The following is a 17,321-nucleotide window of genomic DNA, read 5'->3' as shown; positions in this document are numbered from 1 at the left end:
GCTGAACTACAGAAGCAATGGGGTGTTCTAATACATGTGCACACTGCTGAACTACAGAAGCAATGGGGTGTTCTAATACATGTGCACACTGCTGAACTACAGAAGCAATGGGGTGTTCTAATACATGTGCACACTGCTGAACTACAGAAGCAATGGGGTGTTCTAATACATGTGCACACTGCTGAACTACAGAAGCAATGGGGTGTTCTACTACATGTGCACACTGCTGAACTACAGAAGCTGAATAACTTTCAAATCAACATGCAGGCCTTTTCATTCCTGTTGGCATTTCTTGCTATGCAGCAGCATTGCATGGCACTATACAGTATTTCTGCTTAAAAATATCTAAGTGTTACTGACTCACTGGTGTGAGTCTTAGTGTGTAGATTAACCTAGAATGAATCGCTCAGTACAACAATGAGTCAGTCTAATACTGATGCTTTATTACACATCCATTTCAGAGGATGATAGAATGTGCAGTCCTCATTCCTCTGGTCCAACAAATAAGTTCTATACAAGCCTTTTTATACCCAACCTGTGGTTACCTCATTCTTTAACAATTCCTTATTTTATAACTGTTTTCCAATATAACTTGGTACCCTCTTAGTCCTTCTAATAAGAATGTATGCATTTGACACACACACACACCATGCTAATAAGACATATCACTGCAAGAGATTACAACACACATACACATCTTCCATATATCATACCCAAATAAGGAATGTCCTTATCAGTAACTTCTACAAACTTGCCTTTACATTCAGAACTCACATCATTCGAATAGAAGGAACAGAAAATACACAGACAAAGCACAGCAACATTTAAAATAGGAGGGTATTACAAAACAACACTCTGTAACTAATTTCTATCTTAACATAAGGCACTTCCAGGCAAATCCTCTATAGAATCTAGCAATGGCCAGCACTTTAAACTGTAGACTGGGTTGGGCTGATTTTTAACAGTCATGTTGCACTAGTTCACAAGGCCACCTAATAATTCATTTTATGTAGTACAAAGGTTGGTTTGAGTTATTCCGTCACTTGCAGTTGCCAGGGTTATATTATGGCAGTGTGATGTAATAAACTGTCTGTTGTGACATGCAAAGGTTGTGTGCAGATTACAGTAATGCTGAGTCTTGACCCTTGCACTGAACTCTGAGAACTGAATGTATTGGAGTCCTGTTTATGAATAGTACTGGTGGTAGCTACCGGTCAGCAGTGAAATTGAAGCCTGTATCCAATGTGTCTTTAGATTAACTGCTGTTATGAGTCTGATGGTAAACTGAAGCTGTTTCACACATTTTACAATTAGAAGTGTAATGTATGTTTACTGTTTTCTTTTAATTGTATACAGTTGTCATTTTAAGAGATCATTTGAAGATATCAACACAAATGCAATGTTAACACTTTACATTAAGTGTCTCTAATTACTGTGTATTCACATAGTAGTTACTTAGTAAATACATGTGTACTAATACATAATTACAATGTTATTATGCACAGTTACAATGTTCTTATTGCGTAAAATGTTTTGTATGATATAACCCTAATGCTAGCCCTAACCCTAACCCTAACTCTAAACCTAAACCTAACCATAACCCTAACCCTAGCTCTAAACCTAACTCTAACCCTAATCCTCTTCTGATACAATTGTGTACTTACATATATCGTGCAAAAAGATTTACAGGTTAAGTACATTGTAACTATGTATAATAAGATTGCTATTCTGTGTAAGTACACATGTATTTACTGTGTAACTACTATGTAAATACACAGTAATTAGAGACACCATGTAAAGTGTTACCAATGCAATTTCCAACTAACTAGTCAGTAAGATGTCACATTAAAAGCTTTCATAATTGTAATGAACCTTAGGAGATGGGTGGTGAAGCATTGAGACTGTTGCACTGTGCTAATGAACATCACTCTAACCCAGTCATTGAGACTGTTGCACTGTGCTAATGAACATCACTCTAACCCAGTCATTGAGACTGTTGCACTGTGCTAATGAACATCACTTTAACCCAGTCATTGAGACTGTTGCACTGTGCTAATGAACATCACTCTAACCCAGTCATTGAGACTGTTGCACTGTGCTAATGAACATCACTCTAACCCAGTCATTGAGACTGTTGCACTGTGCTAATGAACATCACTCTAACCCAGTCATTGAGACTGTTGCACTGTGCTAATGAACATCACTCTAACCCAGTCATTGAGACTGTTGCACTGTGCTAATGAACATCACTCTAACCCAGTCATTGAGACTGTTGCACTGTGCTAATGAACATCACTCTAACCCAGTCATTGAGACTGTTGCACTGTGCTAATGAACATCACTCTAACCCAGTCATTGAGACTGTTGCACTGTGCTAATGAACATCACTCTAACCCAGTCATTGAGACTGTTGCACTGTGCTAATGAACATCACTCTAACCCAGTCATTGAGACTGTTGCACTGTGCTAATGAACATCACTCTAACCCAGTCATTGAGACTGTTGCACTGTGCTAATGAACATCACTCTAACCCAGTCATTGAGACTGTTGCACTGTGCTAATGAACATCACTCTAACCCAGTCATTGAGACTGTTGCACTGTGCTAATGAACATCACTCTAACACTGTCCTCTCCCGCTCCTCTCCCCAGGTACTGAACCTCTTCCTGGCTTTGCTGCTGAGCTCATTCAGTGCGGACAATCTGACGGCCCCCGATGACGATGGCGAGATGAACAATCTCCAGATCGCTTTCGCGCGAATCCACCGCGGCATTACATTGCTCAAGAGCGCAGTTTATGACTTCCTCAGCGGAGACTTCAAGAAGCGAAGGGAAAAGGCCAAGGAGGCCAATGCCATGACCGCCCTCAACTACCTGGGCAACCACACGGGAGAGCCTGGCGCCAAGGACTGGAGGGAGGGCAACGGGACCACGGGGGGCATCGGGCGAGAGAAGTACGTGCTCCCTGACACTGACAACTACATGACCAACCCCAACCTGTGCATCAACGTGCCCATTGCTCCGGGGGAGTCCGACGTGGAGCTCCCTGAAGACGATGCACAGAGCATCTACAGCGACATGGAGCTCAGTAAAGAGGTGAGCACTGGCACTGGGGGCTTGACCAGACACCAGTGTTACATGAAGGGTCTCTAATTGCTGTGTATTTATATAGTAGTTACTTAGTAAATACATGTGTACTTGCACATAATTACAATGTTATTACCATGTGCCTTCAAATTTAAGACACCCCTGAATTTAAGACACAGACCAAATTTCCCACCCTCAATTTGAGGAAAAAACTAAACATCAAATAAATATGCATTTATAAAGAGACAACCTCAATTACGCATATGGAGGCAGTTTGCAGCCATCTGATGTCACACAGAGCATTGCAGTTATGAGCTGCTTCTCATTTCCAGTCTGCTGTCACACAGAGCATTACAGTTATATGCTGTTTCTCATTTCCAGTTGTGATTACTGACACCTGTTTTTCTCCCAGTTTGTGAACTGTGGTATTGCTTGGCATGTCGAAAAAATACGGGGGTCTGATTAGCATTTCTGATCTGTCCAAGCTGGTACTGTTTGTTAGAACTGAGCCTAATAATGAAACACTGAAATGGAAAAAGCTTCTCTTCAAATTCCTCAGGAAGCTAATGACGCTTCTTTGAAAATGGCTGCCTGCATGTCATGAATGATTCGAGATCGGGCAGTAATGTTTTGGTTTATCTTTTCTCGGCAGTAAGTCACGTTGCTGTTTGTGTACTCGGGTAGTCATGTCTTTTGTTGGCGATTTTAATATACGCATCACTACTGTACTTGAATTTAAGACGCAGGCTATTTTGGTTTGAAAAGTGTGTCTTAAATTCGAAGGAATACAGTATGCACAGTTTCAATGTACTTAATGTGTAAATCTTTTTGCACGATATATGTAAGTACACAATTGTATGTGAAAATGGTTAGGCTTAGGTTCAGAGTTAGGATTAGGGTAAGGGATAGGTTCAGGGTCAGGGTTAGAGTTAGGGTTAAATCGTGCATTATATTTACACATTAAGTACATTGTAACTATGTATAATAAAATTGTAATGATGTGTAAGTCCACATGTATTTACTAAGTAACTACTATGTAAATACACAGTAATTAGAGACCCTAAATGTAAAGTGTTACTCTGCTGTGATTCGAGGTGCAGTTTGACAAAGCATTTGGGCGGTGTCTGTTTGTGATAGTTTATGTTAAAGTGGTGAACCGTTAGAACTTTACATTAAAATATATGTCATGGCGATTATGTTAGGCTGGTCCAATGAACTATAATGGTATAAAGAACATACAGCAAATACCGAACAGCATGTTTTTCTACTTGCAACCTATTCTTGAAGAAGAAATTGAAAAAGACACTTTGTTGATATTGTGTCAACATGACTAATGTTTATTTGGTTTTATTGAGATGTATGAGTTATTGAAGCTGTTGATCTGTTCCTGGAGAAATTCAACAGAGGCAAACCCACTGTAACAGCTTCCTTGTTCAACCCACAAAGAGAACATGTGGATTTGTTAAGTTGTGTATTCAGAGTCCTAGGTCTTGGGCATAGCCGGGTCATCAATCAATTGGGTTGTCATGCCTTCTTTTGCTGAAGCCCCTCTCTCTCTAGTCAGGACCTCTGGGAGTGTGTTGATTTCCATTCAGTAATAAGAAGGACTGAGGGTGTGAACTGGGTTTGAAATGAGGTGTTTGTACTGTGTGTTGAGTTGAGCTGAGGTGGAACAGTTCAGTGGGAGGAGTTTTGAAGTATACTCTTGTTTTGTGAGTAAAGGTTGCTGGTATAAACTAGATGCCTAAATATAATTTATCCATATTTTGTTGGAGACATGAATAATATTACAGTTTTGAATGGGATTCCTTTGTTTGTGTTATATATTTTAATATGAGTAGCACAATAGCTCACCATTTGCTATGGCTGTGTGGTAGGGTAGTGTTGTGGTCAAGGCTGGCTAGCAGCAGGAATCGCAGACACAAAGGTGGAAGACTGCAGCTCATGTGATATACCTGTCCTGTGTACTACAATCTCTAGTAGGGTAGTGTTGCAATCAAGGCTGGCTAACAGCCGGAATAGCAGACACAGAGGTTGAAGACTGCAGCTCCTGTGATATACCTGTCCTGTGTACTACAGTCTCTGGTAGGGTAGTGTTGTGGTCAAGGCTGGCTAGCAGCCGAAATGGCAGACACAGAGGTTGAAGACTGCAGCTCATGTGATATACCTGTCCTGTGTACTACAGTCTCTGGTAGGGTAGTGTTGTGGTCAAGGCTGGCTAGCAGCAGGAATAGCAGACACAGAGGTTGAAGACCGCAGTTAAGCGTGGCTGTGGACTTCTTTTAAATAACAAAAACAAACAAAAGATTTAAACAAACAGACCAATCCAAAATACAAATAAAAAACCCTCACCCAATCAGAGCTGTCACAGTGCAGGAGCAGGGAGCACAACCTGCTGCTCCCAGTCCTTTCACTAAACTAACCAAAACACCAAGCATCTGGTCTTGGGCCACCAGTTAAGACCCAGCCAAACTTAAATTCAAAATACATAAACTTTATTTACACCAATAAAACAAAACTAAAATACAAAACCATTATTTACATGTGCAGAGCTCATGTCCATATACAGTAAATAGAGACTGTGTGGCTCTATATCTTCACTGCTGGTGTTTATCCAGTGTTGTATATACAGTAAATAGAGACACTGTGTGGCTCTATATCTTCACTGCTGGTGTTTATCCCCAGTGTTGTACATACAGTAAATAGAGACACTGTGTGGCTCTATATCTTCACTGCTGGTGTTTATCCCAGTGTTGTATATACAGTAAATAGAGACACTGTGTGGCTCTATATCTTCACTGCTGGTGTTTATCCCCAGTGTTGTATATACAGTAAATAGAGACACTGTGTGGCTCTATATCTTCACTGCTGGTGTTTATCCAGTGTTGTATATACAGTAAATAGAGACACTGTGTGGCTCTATATCTTCACTGCTGGTGTTTATCCAGTGTTGTATATACAGTAAATAGAGACATTGTGTGGCTCTATATCTTCACTGCTGGTGTTTGTCCAGTGTTGTATATACAGTAAATAGAGACACTGTGTGGCTCTATATCTCCACTGCTGGTGTTTATCCCAGTGTTGTATATACAGTAAATAGAGACACTGTGTGGCTCTATATCTTCACTGCTGGTGTTTATCCAGTGTTGTATATACAGTAAATAGAGACACTGTGTGGCTCTATATCTTCACTGCTGGTGTTTATCCCAGTGTTGTATATACAGTAAATAGAGACACTGTGTGGCTCTATATCTTCACTGCTGGTGTTTGTCCAGTGTTGTATATACAGTAAATAGAGACTGTGTGGCTCTATATCTTCACTGCTGGTGTTTATCCAGTGTTGTATATACAGTAAATAGAGACTGTGTGGCTCTATATCTTCACTGCTGGTGTTTGTCCAGTGTTGTATATACAGTAAATAGAGACACTGTGTGGCTCTATATCTTCACTGCTGGTGTTTATCCCCAGTGTTGTATATACAGTAAATAGAGACACTGTGTGGCTCTATATCTTCACTGCTGGTGTTTGTCCAGTGTTGTATATACAGTAAATAGAGACACTGGGTGGCTCTATATCTTCACTGCTGGTGTTTATCCAGTGTTGATTGTTGATAGACCCATTATTCACTTCTTTCATGAAGATACATAGAGATTGTTACCGTAGGAAGGTTTGTTCTGTGCTATCTGAGTTCTGACAATTCTTCTGATTCTCCAAATGTAAACAATATACAAGCTGTTTCTTCAAATCTTCACTGACCCTATACAAGGGACTTTGGAAGTGTTTTGAGGTCTTGAAAGCTGTGTTTAAAACTTTGGAGGCTGGCACAGTGCAGAGGCAGCAAGTGCCAGGATAAGGGTTCACAGAAACTGATACAAGACTTGAAAGATTAAGTATGGGCACTGTGAAGGATTCGCGATTACAGGAATTCCTTGAAAGCTTAATTGCTTTAGCTGGAAAGTCCATTACAGACATTTTTTTTTTTTTTGTCAAACCCCATTCCATACTCATTACACCTTTCCGAAAACATCAGTAAAACAAACCAGATTTATAGAAGAGTGTGCACAGTACGAAAAAAAACTAAAAGCATTCGCTTTTATAACAAACTGTGGATTTTATCGCAGTGGATATAAATAATGTCAGGCTGCACTTGAATCTACTATAAACAATTAAAAGAAGCACATTTAAACAGGAAAAGAACAATTGGATATTGGACACATTTGCATTTGAAGTATTTTAAAGTAATTAGCAGTCATTTTAAATAAAAGTAATCAACATGTTTAGATTTGGTAACTTTTTGCATTGCAATTTAGATTTGATTTAAGTAATTCTTATTAGTGTTTGTTCTTTACTTGATATTCGTTTCAGAGTGGAATTTGCAGTAAGTATTAGAAATATGTTTTAAGAGTGTACTCCTAAATTGGTTCATTGGAGTCCTTTTTGCTAATGGCTGGTTTCAGAGGTTATTTTTTTATATTATATTTTAAGCATTACATTTATAATTAGTGCCTCTCTTGTCTTGTAACCAGTGAAAACAAGTATTATAGAAACTGATGGAAATATCCCAACAGTCGACAGTGGCTTGCGGGAAATACACTATTCGTTCAAGTTGTACGCACTCTATTTATATAGCAAAATTGCTTTCTGGACACTGAAAAGTCTTTCCAGTGAAAGCCCTAGGAACACGGTGCACTTTGAATTATCAAAGTGACAGATGATCACTTTAACAAGAGCTTTTCACTCACTGGCCATGAGTGCTCTGCCTATTATAGAACATGGTGAAAATAAACCACATGGAATTCAAGATGAACGGCACTGCATTAATACAGGAAGGCCATGCCGTGCTGTTTGGAAATACTTTAAACTTGTAAGCCAGCTCTAGCGCCCCTGCTGAAAGTTTACCACAGTATTTTTGCGTGGCCCTTTTACCAGGCTTTTCCAATGGTTATACTATGTTTGTTTGTTTATTGTTTATTTATCAGGGACACATACAATTATAACATGATTTATATTATGATTTACATTCTGGTATAGTAAGCAAACTTGTTAAATTTGCAGATGACACAAAAATAGGAGGAGTGGCAAACACTGTTACAGCAGCAAAGGTCATTCAAAATGATCTAGACAGCATTCAGAACTGGGCAGACACATGGCAAATGATATTTAATAGAGAAGAGTGTAAGGCACTGCATGCAGGCAATACAAATGTGCATTATAAATATCATATGGGAGATACTGAAATTGAAGAAGGAATCTATGAAAAAGACCTAGGAGTTTATGTTGACTCAGAAATGTCTTCATCTAGACAATGGGGAGGCAGTGGGGAAGCTATAAAAAAAGGCCAACAAGGTGCTCGGATATATTGTGAAAAGTGTTGAATTTAAATCAAGGGAAGTAATGTTAAAACTTTACAATGCATTAGTAAGACCTCACCTAGAATATTGTGTTCAGTTCTGGTCACCTCGTTATAAAAAGGATATTGCTGCGCTAGAAAGAGTGCAAAGAAGAGCAACCAGAATTATCCTAGGTTTAAAAGGTATGTTGTATGCAAACAGGTTAAAATAACTGAATCTATTCAGTCTTGAACAAAGAAGATTATGCGTTGATCTGATTCAAGCATTCAAAATCCTAAAAGGTATTGACAATGTCGACCCAAGGGACTTTTTCGACCTGAAAAAAGAAACAAGGACCAGGGGTCACAAATGGAGATTAGATAAAGGGGCATTCAGAACAGAAAATAGGAGGCACTTTTTTTACACAGAGAATTTTGAGGGTCTGGAACCAACTCCCCAGTAATGTTATTGAAGCTGACACCCTGGGATCCTTCAAGAAGCTGCTTGATGAGATTCTGGGATCAATAAGCTACTGATAACCAAACGAGCAAGATGGGCTGAATGGCCTCCTCTCGTTTGTAAACTTTCTTATGTTCTTATGTTCTTAACAGAAGTGTCTCTTACATGACACAAGATGCATTGCATTTTCAATTCAGCCAGTAGGCTAATTTCCATTGACAGTCCCCGGGCAGACATTGATGACAACTGCAATAAATCTCCATATTACTTCTACTCTATAGCAATAACCTCCTATTGAATATCTGATTAAAAATACATACAACATTAAAGTCATAAATTACCTATTAAACGCACATAACAATCAGCAGCTTACATAATCAAGTTACAGTATGGTTATGGGCGGCATGGTGGCACGGTGGTTAGCACCGCTGCCACACAGCTCCAGGGTCCTGGGTTCGATTCCGGTCTCAGGGGTCTGTCTGTGTGGAGTTTGCATGTCCTCCTTGTGTTCGTGTAGGTTTTCTCCAGGTACTCCTGTTTCCTCCCACAGTCCAAAGACATGCTGGCTAGGTGGATTGGCCTCTCTTAGTTGCCCTGCAATGGACTGGTGTCCCATCCAGGCTGTAGTTCTGTGTCTGCCGGGTTAGGCTCCAGCTCACTGCAACCTGCAATCTATAGGATTAAGTGGTTACAGATAATGGATGGATAATTGATTATGTTTCAACCAAGCCTTAAGTTTATTATAAAATATTTTTAAATCCCTTAAGATCTTAATTTTCTGAAGGAAGTGAGTTCCAGTGTAAAGTACCTCTTATAGAGAGAGCTGTTTGGGCACATGCTGTTCTGCGCCTTTCCACTTTACAATTCCCACATACAGCTTCCCTTGTGAGCCTGTTAGTATCTTCAGAGAGCTTTTTCATGAATTCCTTTAAGGGTGGAGTACATAATCCATGCAAAGTTTTAAATACTATTTTCGCATAAGAAATGTTGACATAATGATCGAAACTCAGCAATTGGTACTTACTCAAAATGTTACAGTGATGGTATCTCACAGGTTTTTTATCCAAGACTTTTAGAGCTTGCTTATAAAGAGAATGTATTGGTTTAATTACTGATTCACTTGAGACCAAGAGGTAATACAATCTGATATATGTGTAAAGATCATAGTGTCCATGAATAGTTTAGCAGTTTTGGTGGTTAAATTACCCCTGATATGTCTAAAATTTGCTAAGTTCATTTTAACTGTCCTACTAACCTTTTTAATGTGCCTATCTATTTTTACATTTAGAGTCAAACATGAAAAATTAAGCCAGTTGGATATGTTCTTCATATGCTCTGTCAATATAGAAGCTGTCTCAGTGCAGGTTTTTGCAGATATATATATATATATATATATATATATATATATATATATAACTGTGTCATCAGCATACATTTGCAAACCCGCACCTGGGCACACCTCAGGGAGGTCATTAATATAAGGGTCCCAACACCGCCCCCTGTGGGATTCCAGCAACACATTTTCTAAAAGGCAATTTAACATTGTTAACAAAAGCACACTGGATCCTGTCCTTTAGATAGGATTCAACCTATCTCAATGCCAGTTCTGAAAAATTAAATCTGTATAATGGTTAACTGTGTCAAATGCCGTCTTTAACCCAAACACACAGCCCCAACCAGACCTCCTTTATCCAAACGTGCTTTTATCTTCTCTAGGCGAAAGCGGATTCAGTAGAGTATTTGGGTCTAAATCCAAACTGCAACGAATGCAAAAAATTCTCTGCATTTACCATAGCTTACCCTGGTTATGCTTTACCTTACCTCTCTGTGCTTTAAAATGCTTACCTGTGCTTTACCAGGCTTTCTCTGTGCTTTATTACACATTGCTATGCTTTTACTCTGACAGACCTACTTTGTATGTTTTATTGTTTCGGCGATATATAAGTGATACTTTATCTTAATTTTCCTAACATTACATTTCTTACCTGTTTAGTATCCTAATACTGCAGTGATGAAAGTAATCCAATTGCATAGCAGCTCCATACAATGAGCTTAATAAAACAGAGCTGTACTTTGTAGCTATGGACTTGCTTATGAAGCTCGTAGTAAAATCTGCATTTTCTAATATATCTATGCAATATAAATCGTATTTCCATTCCTGCACTATGTGTAGGTTTTGTATGATTCTCTAGTTTGATTTATGCACAGATCATTATTTATATTCAATTCATGCTTTCCTACCATTCCAGCACAACATCGCTTTTTAAAATGATAGCAGAGCGTCAATCATCCAGAATGCACACACAATAAGGTATTTAACATGTGAGAAGTGAAATATCCCCTTTAATAGGATCAGCCGTGGTACTCTAGTTATATTATGCTAGGGAGGGAACGTGTGTACAAAACAAAAATACTGAGGAGAATGTTTGCAAATGAATGTAAATGGAGTATGCAAATATGTTCAAATAAATAGTTTGACTTTATTTTATGGCAAAGGTTTTTTTGTTTTTTGTGGATTGACACCCCACACTCCCAGCCCTCCCCTGTATGAGTATTACATTCAATTCCTGACATACAGTACAGGACAGATTACTTTAATGTAATCAGTGTTGTGACTAGGCCTCTGATTTTGAAGTGCAGTTGGCATACTGTATTTGGATAGCAATATTAATCCTATCAGATAGCAAGAACACCTTCGACAGAACCAGGATGAGGCCTTCCAAACAAACAGCAGACTGCTTTGTATTTTAGCAGTTCCCTTTGAAGTCAAAAATAACCATCAAGTATGGGATATTGCCGTCAGGCAGTAGGGATTGGCTGAGCTTTATAGCAAAGCTGCCGATAGGCCTCTGCGTGAGCTGCCACGTAAGCCCGCCCCCCTGGGAGCTTACTATACCTTCCTCTTTTATCTCTTCCTCTTTTGTATTCAGCATCGGTAGCGGTAGGTCATTAGAGCTTGTCGACTGACTGTACTCATTAAGCTTATGCTTGAGAAGCTGGTTTTTGCCCCTTCTCCGAGTTTATTTCAGTTGCACTCTTTATTATTTGGTACTCGGTTTATATATTTGTATATTATTTATATTACATTATATATTCCTTCACGCTTTGCGTCGGCATCACGTTTTTGTTTACTCTCGTGGTCTTCGTCTTTCCTTATTACGATAATTATTTCATAATTATTATTGCTGTGTTTTGGGTTTTTTGTAATAAATTATATATTTGTTATATATATATTGTTTAGATGCGAGTTGCGTTGGCCTTTGGCCACGTGTGCATTGCAGCCTTGGTCTTGCCTCTGGCTAGACCGTGTGTGTGTGGAGCCTGCTCTGCAGTCTCTATATATATAATCCACTGCGGTGTGTTCCAACCCTACCGCATGGTAGCTGTACGGCCTGCCCCTTACAGTCACTAAGCACTATATAGTGTTGCTGCAGCGTTCCAAAAAAAAAGGCGTCTCGTGCTAGTGTCTCAACGCTTGGTACTCGCACTCCGCGTGGTGTCAGCGCCTCGGCGCTTGGTGCAGCGCTTCCGCGCTTGGGACTCGGTGCTCGACGCGCGACGCTTCCGCGCTCGGTGCTTGACGCTTCGGTGCTCGACGCTCGGTGCACGACATGTCGGCGCTCGACGCGTCGGCGCTCGACGCACCTTCGAGGGTTGACAATCGACGCTTCGGCGTTCGTTGAGCCACGCTCGACGGAGATGTCGGGCTTTCATCGCTGCGTGACCTGTCAGGCAAAGCTGCCTGCCAGCGATCCGCACGATGATTGTGTAACGTGTCTGGGGCCAGAGCACGCCGCATCCGCGTTGGCGGATAGGGCTTTTTGCCATCTCTGTGCTGGCTTCCAGACACGCACCCTCCGCCAAAGGGCGAAGAAAGCAGTGGGTGGGCACTCTCCTTCCTCGGGATCATCCCACACCATTTCTGCCCCGCCGTCGTCTACGGTGATGCCGCCAGGGAGGCTACAGCTCTCCAGGAACGCAGCCCCTCCCCTCATAGGGTACGCCCCCGTCGGGAGTCTAGGTCGCACTCCAGATCGCCTCGACGGAGGGGACGCTCTCGTTCTCCTTGTCGGGACAAGCGATACAGAGACAGGTCGGGGGTGGCAGAGCTAACCTCCAAAATGTCTCAATTCATGGAGGTTATGATAGGGCAGCAGTCCATCCTCATGTCCCTAGCAAATGTGATGCCCGAGTCCCAGAACAACCGGCTGGGCCCATTGCTAGCCAGCCAGTGGCCCCTCCACAACCTGCACCGGTCGTCGCCCCTCCAGTGCAACCCCAAGGGGCGTGGGATGTCGATGCGGTTTCCAGAGATGCATCTGGTTTGAGTCGCCTTCAGCCCAGCCCCATCAGTCCAGGATGCTTCCGGCATTCCCAGACTTTGTTAAGGAGGTGCAGTCCACCTGGGGGGCTCTGGCCTCTGCCCCTGCGACTTCTCGCAAGGCCTCGGCCTTTAGCATGCAAGGGGCAAGTGAAGCTGGGTTGGCGTCCTTCCCACCGGTGGACGCTGCGTTCTCCACGTTGGTGAAGACGCCAGCGTTATCGGGGCTGACAAAGGATCCTGCGTGCCCCAATAAGCAGTGCAGGACCACAGAGGTACATTTAAAAAAGGGGTACGCTGCGGCCACAGAGGCGGTCAGACTGTCAAATGTGGCCAGCTTGCTGACAGTCTATCGAGCGGCACTCATTAGAGACCTGCCTGAGTGCCCTTCTGCGGCCCTCAGAAGCGAGTTGGGGACAGTCAGTCAGCTGCTGGTAAAGCTGGCCCAGCTCAATGTGCAGGCTCAGGGTAGGAGCATCGCATCTCTGGTGGTGGCCAGAAGGCAGCTCTGGCTCTCGCAGGCGAGAGTGCAGGAACCTGACAAGGCCCCATTGCTGGATGCCCCAATCACACCGAGTCACACATTTGGCCCGGCGGTGGAGGAGATGCTGCAATGCTCCGAAAATGTGGCCAAATAAGCCGTTCCAGCCGAAGCGGCCTCAGGAACACCAGTGGCGCAGGACACCGGCACAGCAGCAGGCGCAACCACGGGGTAGTAAGACCTCCCCTTCAGGTCCATCAGCGCGCGGCCAACCCGGGTTTGTAAGACCGCAGCGTGGAGGGTGGCGCCCTAGAGGAGGTGGCAGGCCCGCCCTCGTGGCTCTGGCCAGGCCCCTCGTGAACGAGCACAGCCGAAACAGCCCTGAAAACTCCAGGCAGCCGTTAACCAACCCCTACACTGTCCCACAGCTCCAGTTCTGGCAACAATACACCAACGACATCTGGGTGCACAAAACTATATTCACCGGGTACACCCTTCAGTTCCGGTTAAAACCTTCCCCCTTCCGGGGAGTGGTGGTAACTGCAGTGAAGGACTTGGTTCAGTCCTCAGCTCTGAATGTGGAAATACAGGCATTGCTCAGGAAGCGTGCCATTCAACAAGTAGACCCTGCTCTGATCGACCAGGGGTTCTATTCCAAATACTTCCTGGTGCCCAAAAAGGACGACGGGCTCCGCCCTATTTTAGATCTGCGAGTACTGAACAAATACCTGCGGGTGTTATTGTTCAGGATGCTTACGCACAGGCACATCATCCAGTCTGTCCGACACGGCGACTGGTTCACCACCGTAGACCTGACAGATGCGTACTTTCACGTTCCCATCTGCCCGGGTCACAGGAAGTATCTGCGTTTCGCATTTCAGAACAGGGTATACGAGTTTTGTGTCCTTCCATTCGGCCTGTCACTAGCTCCTCGAACCTTTTCGAAATGTATGGATGCCATTCTAGCTCCCTTGCGGGTTCAAGGCGTCCGACTGCTGAATTATCTGGACGACTGGCTCGTCTGCGCGCAGTCGAAGGAGCAGTTGGCACAGCACACAGTGATGGTTACAGACCATCTTCAGCGGCTAGGTCTGAAGGTCAATTCAGAAAAAAGCTGCCTCGTGCCGAGCCAACAGACCGAATTCTTGGGTCTGCATCTGGACTCAGTGTCCATGGAAGCGGCCCTGTCGACACAAAGAGTTGCCTCGATGGAGCGGTGTCTCTCCTTATTCAGGTTGAGAGAAACAGTCAGCATGGAGCTGTGTCAACGCATGCTGGGGTTGATGGCTGCCGCCTCGCAAGCCCTTCCCTTGGGCTTATTACACCAGAGACCTCTGCAGGCCTGGTTCAATGCCTTCGCGTTGCATCTGCGGAGAGACAAACACCGCAGGTTGACGGTGTCCCGAACCTGCTGGGAAGCGCTGCGCTGGTGGATAGTTCCGTCGAACATCCGCCAGGGTGTACGCTTGGGTCCCATCTTCCGAAGGGAGGTTATCATGACCGATACTTCCAACCAAGGTTGGGGAGCAGTCTGGAACGGCTCAGGGACCCGCGGAGTGTGGTCAGGACCCTGGAGGTCAGCCCACATCAATGCTCTGGAACTCAGACCGGTGGACCTCGCCCTCCGGCACTTTTTGCCAGTGCTTCTAGGCAAGCACGTGTTAGTGCGGTCAGACTACACCACAGTTGTGGTGTATATCAACCGCTAGGGCGGCCTACGGTCCCCTTGCCTAGATGGTAACACGGATGTTGCTATGGGCACAACCGCGTTTGACCTCTCTGCGTGCAGTTCACCTACCGGGCTGAGTCAATTATGCAGCAGATCTCCTATCCAGAGGAGGCCCTCCTGCGGGGGAATGGCGTCTCCACCCTCAGGTGGTAGGGCGCGTTTGGGAATGGTTCAGCATAGCGCAAGTAGATCTCTTCACTTTGCGAGAGACCACGCACTGCCCCGTTTCAGTTGAGTTGATAGCGTTCCATCCTCCTCCTTTTTCTTCCCCAGAGGAAGAACGGTTACACATGCTCTGCCCCGTTCGGGCATTGAGGTGTTATATTGACCGTACAACGACTTTGAGGCAAACAGAACAGTTGTTCATATGCCATGGTTCTAGGACTTTGGGTCAGCCGTTGTCTTAACAACGCCTTTCCCATTGGATAGTGGATACTATTAAATTAGCATATGAATCTGCAGGCCTTCCGCCACCAGGGCAGTTGAAGGCACATTCCACTAGGGGTATGGCCACATCCTGGGCCCTCTTTAGAGGGGTGCCAATGTCTGACATTTGTGCTGCAGTCAGTTGGGCTACACCGCATACTTTTATGAGGTTATACCGTTTAAATGTACTGGAATCCTCTGCTCAGTCATTCGGAGCATCCGTGTTACACTCTATGACGCCCTAGTTGGCAGTCATATTGAGTTTTGTCACAATATGGTGTTGATTATTCCACCTTAGGACAGGTGTCATTGCAAGCATAGATGCTGAGGTGCGGTTCCGCATACGCGTAGATGTGTTGCCTACGCAATTGCGTTATGACGTAAGTCTGTCCTACTGCCGAGAATCCCCCCTCGCGACGGCTTGGATACACTGTTCACATACTTGATGGTTATTTTCGACTTGAAAGGGAACGATAGGTTGCGGATGCAACCCCGGTTCCCTGAAAGAGAAAATAACCATCAAGCCGCGAGGTCGCTCCGGCAGCCTTCACGGCCTGAAGAGCAAAAGAGGAAGAGAGTCTCTGCGCACTGCATATAGTAAGCTCCCAGGGGGGCGGGCTTACGTGGCAGCTCGCGCAGAGGCCTATCGGCAGCTTTGCTATAAAGCTCAGCCAATCCCTACTGCCTGACGGCAATATCCCATACTTGATGGTTATGTTCTCTTTCAGGGAACCGGGGTTGCATCCGCAACCTATCGATATATGAAATATCTGGAGCCAGTTCTGTTACTGAAGAGAAAGTGCGGCACTTTAAAGCTCCAGAGGCGCTGGATTAAATGAGCACAGAAATGAATCATCATCTTCAATGTGGGATAACAGTGTGTGGTCAGTGCCTGCCACCAAGAGTGCATGTGGAGCGCCCCAGACTCAATCAATCAGTCAATCAACAAGGACCCTGCACACAGCGGCGGTGTGGTTAGCTTTGATTGTGGTGCAGCTTATTGTTCAATCATGCTGCAGCTTCAGCGCTCCTTAAATGTTACAGCATTTTGTTTTCCATGCAGAAAGATGAAGTAAGCAATAACCCACGATAGGGTGTGCGATAGATAAGACCCTTCTGTGTGCTGTTTAGTATATTTGTACTGGAAATCTCTTTAAAAAATTGCAATTGTATAGCGATTGGAAAGCAATCGATTTTTGTAGGAATACAGGGTAACCCTGCCCCTCTGTTTATCTGTGTTGTGTTATTATTATTATTATTTAAAGGTACTGTTTTGTGTTTGTTTTATTGTTATAATTTAATGTAGTTTGGCGGGGACAAATTTGAATTGTTTCCTTCTTGTCTCTGCCAGACTACATCTCATGAGAATGCGTGGTCGGCAGCTAATGATTTATTGACAGATTGTCTGTTGACCATGCGTATGAGAAACCCTGTGCAGAATGTAGTAGAGGGATAAACTAGGTAATTGATGGCCAGTTAATCCCCCGAC

At 43.6% G+C, this 17,321-nt stretch overlaps 1 protein-coding gene across 2 annotated transcripts in view; it reads left to right on the top strand.

Moving 5' to 3' along the window:
- LOC117400283 (sodium channel protein type 4 subunit alpha-like) overlaps positions 1–17,321 on the top strand; it is a 165,461-nt gene that overhangs the window by 100,798 nt on the left and 47,342 nt on the right. For both annotated transcript variants that reach the window (XM_059023366.1, XM_059023365.1), the window contains one exon: positions 2,652–3,095. In XM_059023366.1, coding sequence (XP_058879349.1) covers positions 2,652–3,095 — 444 coding nt within the window. The remainder of the gene's footprint in view (positions 1–2,651; positions 3,096–17,321) is intronic.

This window comes from Acipenser ruthenus, chromosome 4 (assembly GCF_902713425.1).
Source record: "Acipenser ruthenus chromosome 4, fAciRut3.2 maternal haplotype, whole genome shotgun sequence".
NCBI classification, from domain to species: Eukaryota; Metazoa; Chordata; class Actinopteri; order Acipenseriformes; family Acipenseridae; genus Acipenser; species Acipenser ruthenus.
Note: the sequence above shows the minus strand (reverse complement) of the source record. Positions and strands in the feature narration are given on the sequence as shown.